This window comes from Anopheles bellator, chromosome 2 (genome assembly GCF_943735745.2).
Source record: "Anopheles bellator chromosome 2, idAnoBellAS_SP24_06.2, whole genome shotgun sequence".
Taxonomy (NCBI): Eukaryota; Metazoa; Arthropoda; class Insecta; order Diptera; family Culicidae; genus Anopheles; species Anopheles bellator.
Genome location: NC_071286.1, coordinates 11412005 through 11418369, shown reverse-complemented (window position 1 = coordinate 11418369; position 6365 = coordinate 11412005). Strand labels below are relative to the sequence as shown.

Here is a 6365-nt window from a genome sequence, read left to right as displayed (position 1 = left end):
GTGTCCCTCTAGAGAGACCGTCCAAATTTGGGCAATGAATTACAATCAGGACAATACTATTTGCGTCTCCGCGCCGTTCGCCGAAAATATTATCCGTCTCCACCAATGGGTCCCGTCTTGCGAACGGGACGTACTAAATGAAAGCTCGATTATTTAAATTTCCCCAACCTTGGCCTCGCGGGTGATCATGGAACGGTCAAGCAATGTTCATTATCATTATGGTTTGCTGTTTGAGCTCCAGACAAGCCCCTCGGTGGCTGGGAGCGTTCAGCCACAAGTTTGGTCCCACTTAGGAAAATGTTTATTCCAATGTACCGATAACATTCTGCACTTGAGGCGGTGAGAGGCCCCAATGTTCTGATAACGATGGCAATAGGAAAAATCCACTCACCACTCAACGATTGGATAAGGCCATCTGAAATCAATTTCGACCGATTGTCCAAACACATTACACGATGGAGCTAATGGGGTCGAATGTACTCTTGGGATCTGTGTGGGCAAACAGTTAATGAAATGACACGATGCTTTCTGATGTCGTTTATCGAATCTATTAATATGCTTTACGTTTACGTTTAGTACCCACCATTTATTAATAAAACTGTGGCCAAATAAAGTAGTCACCGAATTCTTCGCTTCTCATTGCACCGCACTTTTTTGCAGAACGGACGTCTGGCATCTTCGGACGACCTCAAACATTCACCGATTTAATACACTCTGGAACTGGCAACGGACACACTTGTGGTTTGTTCGTGTAATTTTGATTCTCTTCTGGCACCCAGGAGCACACAAGAACCAACAATTCGTTGCCCATTTCACGAGCAAACGGAACGGATTGATCTCAAAATTTAAAAAATGTCATCCAAGTGAGTGTTTTCAAGTGTCGATGCTGTCGCCGCCGATGGCGGCCGTCAAACGCGTGCTGTCAGTCTGGGGCCCACCGACAGCACCGCGCATCATTGTTTTGCTCCACGTCAAATAGTTTCGTTCCGAAGGCTGCGAATTGAGTAGAGCGAAAAGTGATAATTTTGCATTTATTAAGCCAGATTTCTCCACCAAAATGGTTTCGGTACTGAACACGATCGACACCGGGCACGAGGACATGATCCACTGTGCTGACGTCGATTACTACGGGCTGCGGTTGGCCACCTGTTCGTCAGACAACTCGGTGAAAATCTTCGACATCAAAAGCGGTGCCCAAACACTGGCCGCCGATCTGAAGGGCCACCGTGGCCCGGTCTGGCAAGTGGCGTGGGGCCACCCGCGGTACGGAAACGTGCTGGCCTCGTGCTCGTACGACCGGAAGGTGATCATTTGGAAGGAGGCCGGTCCGGGCGATTGGACCAAGTGGTACGAGTACAGCAATCACGATTCGTCCGTCAACTCGGTGGCCTGGGCGCCGGCCGAGTACGGGTTGATACTGGCCTGCGGTAGTTCCGATGGCTCCATCTCCATACTGACGGCCAACGTGGAAGCGGGCACCTGGGACTGCAAGAAGATCCCGAACGTGCACACGATCGGCTGCAACACGGTAAGCTGGTGCCCGGCCACCGTTCCCGAGCCAGCGTTCGATCAGCGCCCGAACAAAACCAACCTCGCCGTCAAGCGGCTCGTAACGGGCGGGTGTGATAATGCGGTGAAAATCTGGAAAGAGGAAGGCGACCGCTGGGAGGAAGAGAAACGGCTCGAGCTACACTCGGACTGGGTCCGGGACGTGGCGTGGGCCCCGAGCGTCGGTATGCCGAGACATCAGATTGCGAGCTGCTCACAGGACCGCCGGGTGGTGATTTGGACCAGCGACGACCTGCTCAGCTGGCAGCCCACGGTGCTGCACAACTTTGACGACGTCGTCTGGAACGTCAGCTGGTCGCTTACGGGCAACATACTGGGAGTGTCGGGCGGCGACAACAAGGTGAGCCTCTGGAAGGAAACCAACGAAGGGCAATGGATTTGCATTAGCGAAGATACGAACACGGCATCCGCGGCGGCGGTAGCGTCCGGTCAGCAACCGTCCGGTGGCCAAAACAATTTCATACCGGAACAGCGAACGCTATAGGGTATCGAACGAACCATAGCTTAGGGACCGTTGTTTGCTTGTATTCCATTATTACCGTGTATTGCATGCTACCCAGAATAAAACAAAAGAATACTTTTAAATATCGCGAACAACTGCCCGGCAGAATGTTTATTAATATAAACTCAATCCAGTGGCTAAGCTTCGATATCGATCGGCGTGCTCGACGTGTAAAGGCTGGCCGCGAACACGATGTCTCGCTTGATCACGTTCGATGCTTCCTCCATCTTGCTCTGCAGCACCGGATCGCCGATGATCTGCGCGGCGTCCTTCACGTTGCACAGCGTCTCGTTTAGCTGCTGAATGCACCGCACAATGATGCCCTCCTTGATGTCGGTCAGCACCATGATCTCCGCGAACGGTTTGTTGCGCGCCCACTCGTACACCACCTCCACCAGGCCAAAATTCAGTTCCTCCTTTTTGATCACCTCCGTCACACCGTACTGCCGCTCGACCGTCCGGATGTCGTTTTCCACTTCCCGGAACTGTGCCTCAGCCTGCCCCACGGGAAGAAGTAGTGCATAAGACAATAGGAGATCGACTTTCGCCCACTTTCCATCCGGCTCACCTGCAGCAGTGTATCGGTAAGTTTTGGCTGCACGTCCGTTTTGGCCTGAAACACGAGACTGGATAGGAGGGCCGCGATTTCGGCCGGTTGCAGATCGGTCAGTATGTTGCGCATCACCAGCTCCGTGATCATCAGCTCGTTCTGGCCCATCTCGCACGCCACCCGTCCTTTCATGGCCACTAAGAACGAAGAACCATTAGGCACCGTTTTATCCATCGATCCCGCCTTTGCTTACCTTGATGCGTGTCGTCGATGTACTTGAGCGCCTGGAGTACTTCCAGCTTCCGGCAGTAGTCCGGATACAGCGACATACTTTCGTACGACACTTGGTACTTGAGCTCGTCCAGCTTAGCCTCCAGTTCCATGCGATCGTAAACCTTCGCGAATTCTTGCTCAAAGTGCGGAAAGCAGGTGTACGGGTAATATTCCACCACACCTTCGTGGGCAGCGGCCAGTTCGTTGGCGAGATCGACATGCTGGAAAAGGGTGCGAAGCTGGATGACCTCGAGCACCCCGACCGTGTTGCCGTCGGCGAGGGTTCCGTGCAACTCCGCGAGACTGGCCACCGCGTCAACGACCGCTTGCGATGGTGGCGCATCGCGGAATCGCGGTATTTGACGGGTTTCCCAGTTTTGTAGAATTTTGGCGGGGTCGCACTTGATCATAAGCTTTGTTACCTCGACCACGTTCGTGGGCCCGATCGTTAGGATCTGGTGTCCACCGACACCTTCCGGGATGAAAGACATATAGTTTGCGGAAAGTGACAACATCTGGTGCCAGAGTGGACCCCGATCAAGGGTCTCTGGAGAGTCGCTGCCGGTCCCCTGCTGCGGTGGGTGTTGGTGGTCCAGCACCAAGACGGTCAGTTTCATCAGCTTGTGCGTCTGGAGTGTGACCGAGAGCAGAATGGCTAACTTGTTGTAGTGGTACCTCTCCGTCACTACCAGCACCCGGCCCGGTTTGAGCTCGTTCAATGCCTTCGTCTGGCAGAGCTGCTGAGGCTGCAATGGAAAAGAAGGGGGCAGAATGTCTGAACCAACACCCAGATCGTCCCGAAAACAACGGGCTGTTTCTTACCACCAGTTCATTCCACACGAGAATGTAGGCACGTGCCGCACGGTAGAACTCGCACAGCGGCTGCAGATGGTCACCGAGTTTGCTGAGCGCAGACACCTTCTCCTGCACCTTCGTCAGCTCGAGCTTGCTCTGGGGCATCCGCTGCCGCTTGCCAAACTCCCGGAAGCTGTGCAACATCATGCTCTCGACCGTCACCAGCTCGACGCGCAACAGGTACAGCATCATAGCGTACGTCAGCCGGAACTGCGACTCGAGCCGGATCGGTTTGCCCAGGATCATCGTGCGCAGTTCCGATTCGGGCGGTATTCCGTTCTTGCAGATGATAATCACGGTGCCGGTTTTGTCCAATCCACGGCGCCCCGCACGTCCCGCCATCTGCGTGTACTCCGATGGTTGCAGTGGCCGCACGCACTGGCCATCGAACTTGCGTGTACTATCGAAAATCACAGTCCGCGCCGGCATGTTCACGCCCATTGCGAACGTTTCGGTCGCGAACAGTATCTTGACGAGGCCGCGGGCAAATAACATCTCGACGATCTCCTTCAGGATTGGCAAAATGCCACTGTGATGGATGCCGATGCCACGCTCCAGACAACTCTGCACCTGAATCACCTGCGGCAGGGCCCGGTCGGGCGGGATAAGCCGATGCAGGCACAGCTGAAAGAACGAATTGATGGCGTACTTTTCGCGGGCCGTCGTCAGATCGCACGACATCAGTGCCTCGGCATTGTTATCGCACCGTTTGCGCGACAGTGTGAACGCCACGACCGGCAGCTTGTCCTGCTTCTGCAGATGATCGATCAAACCGACCCAAAGTGTCTGCTCCTGCTTCTGGCTGTACTGCCCCCCGCGTTGCTGGTAACGCACCGGGCCACTCTTGGCTAGCTTTGCTTCCACGCACTCCTTCGCCTTCCGGTAGCCTTCCTGCAGGAACTGACTTTGCTCGTTGACAATCTGAAACGAATCGTGCCTCGTTTTGCCCCCGAACCCGGTGTACAGGTGGTGCTCGAGCGGAACGGGTCGCTTTGCCGTACTGACCACATAAACACGCTTCTGCTTCGTCTTCCCGACCCAGTTGGCAAACTCGATCGTGTTCGGAACGGTGGCACTCAGCATTACGATGCACACGTGGTCGGGCAACAGTATCAGCACCTCTTCCCACACGTGGCCTCGCTCGGAGTCGGTAATGTAGTGTACTTCGTCGAAAATGACGTACTCAAGATCGCGCGTAATGTCACTGCCGCAGTACAGCATCGAGCGCAGGATCTCGGTCGTCATGATCAGACACGATGCCGTCGGATCGATCTGAATGTCGCCCGTCATCAGGCCCACATCCTGGAAGGTGGTCTTGAAGTCGCGGTACTTCTGATTCGATAGCGCCTTTATCGGCGACGTGTAGATGCTCTTGGTCATGTGTTTCTTCGACAGTGCGATCGCATACTCGGCCACCACCGTTTTGCCGGCAGACGTGTGCGCCGCCACAAACACGTGGCTGTGTTCCTCGAGCTTCAGAATGGCCTGCTTCTGGAAAATGTCCAACTCGAACGGAAAGCGGTGCGCCATCACCGGTATTTTTGCGTAGAAATCGTCAACCGGCTTCGAAATGTCCAGCATTTCGGCCCACTCCACCGACTGGATGGAGCTGGTCGTGTTGCTCGATATGTTAAGCACGATCTCACGTGGGCCCCTATCCGCCGTGGCCAGCACTTTCTCTTCCTCCTCACCAAGCGGCGGTAGCGTGTCGTTTGTTGATTTAGGCTTTCCCTCGTCCTTTTCCTTCCCATCTTCCGCCAGCAGATCGAAACCTTCACCATCATCAATTGCCGACAGAAGATCAACTAAGCCGCTATCGACGCTTTTTCCCCCTTTACTGGCCCCTTCGGTGGAACTGGATCCAAAATCGATGCCACTTGCAAAGCCGGGTGGACAGGTCTTGAGGTTGCCGGTAAACAGCGGCTCATCACCGCTGGGTGGCAGTGATCCGAGGATCGTTTCAGATGTTTCGAATCCGCCCGGCCAGAAGGGAAAATACGATGCCGACCCGCGGGCCGAGTCACCCTTTGATGGTTCCCGTTGCAGGGACATGGAGTTTTTCGCATTCGCTCCCGCATTCTGTACCAACACTTCGACAAAGTCCAGCACACGGCCCGTTTCGGCACAGCGTTCCGGCACGATCCGGCTAACGATAGGAGCGTGCGGAACATCGTACAGCAGCGCTAGGTTGGGATGGCGCGGTTCATAGTACGGCTTGGGATCGTTCACGGGAATCTGTGGGTCGAGCAGGAACGCACGCAGCACATCGTCCCTTTCGTCCACTATCGGTGGCGGTTCCGTCAACCAGGCCGGCTATGTAAAGGGATCAATCGAAACTTTAGCTAAATTTAACACTTCGCACCGCAAGCGTGCCGCCTTACATTGAACGGCATGACGGGAAGTGGCTACCGTCACAATTTAGGGACAATTTACAGCTCCAGAATCGTCAAAAACCCTGAAAAATCGCCGACTGATTTGTGAACACAAAGTAAACAATGGCATTAAAAGCCGATTTTGTTCGAGCTGTCAAATCACCGTGGAAACCGCGGAACACTGGTTGTCTCCTTCGCACACGTAAACACAGTGAGCCACCAACATTTCGCACTAAATTTTTTA

At 54.4% G+C, this 6365-nt stretch overlaps 2 protein-coding genes across 2 annotated transcripts; one reads left to right on the top strand and one right to left on the bottom strand.

Moving 5' to 3' along the window:
* Positions 1-984: 984 nt before the first annotated feature.
* Positions 985-2123, top strand: LOC131212800 (protein SEC13 homolog). The gene has a single exon (XM_058206822.1). The coding sequence runs from the start codon at positions 1058-1060 to the stop codon at positions 2051-2053; it is 996 nt and encodes a 331-aa protein (XP_058062805.1). The 5' UTR covers positions 985-1057; the 3' UTR covers positions 2054-2123.
* A 55-nt stretch (positions 2124-2178) lies between these two features.
* On the bottom strand, positions 2179-6222 carry LOC131212799 (superkiller complex protein 2). Its single transcript, XM_058206821.1, has 5 exons — positions 6131-6222; positions 3717-6062; positions 2875-3640; positions 2640-2818; positions 2179-2568 (listed from the first exon to the last, which is right to left on the bottom strand). Exons 1-5 carry the CDS (start codon positions 6140-6142, stop codon positions 2209-2211), a joined length of 3663 nt encoding a protein of 1220 aa, XP_058062804.1. The 5' UTR covers positions 6143-6222; the 3' UTR covers positions 2179-2208.
* Between the last annotated feature and the right edge of the window lie 143 nt (positions 6223-6365).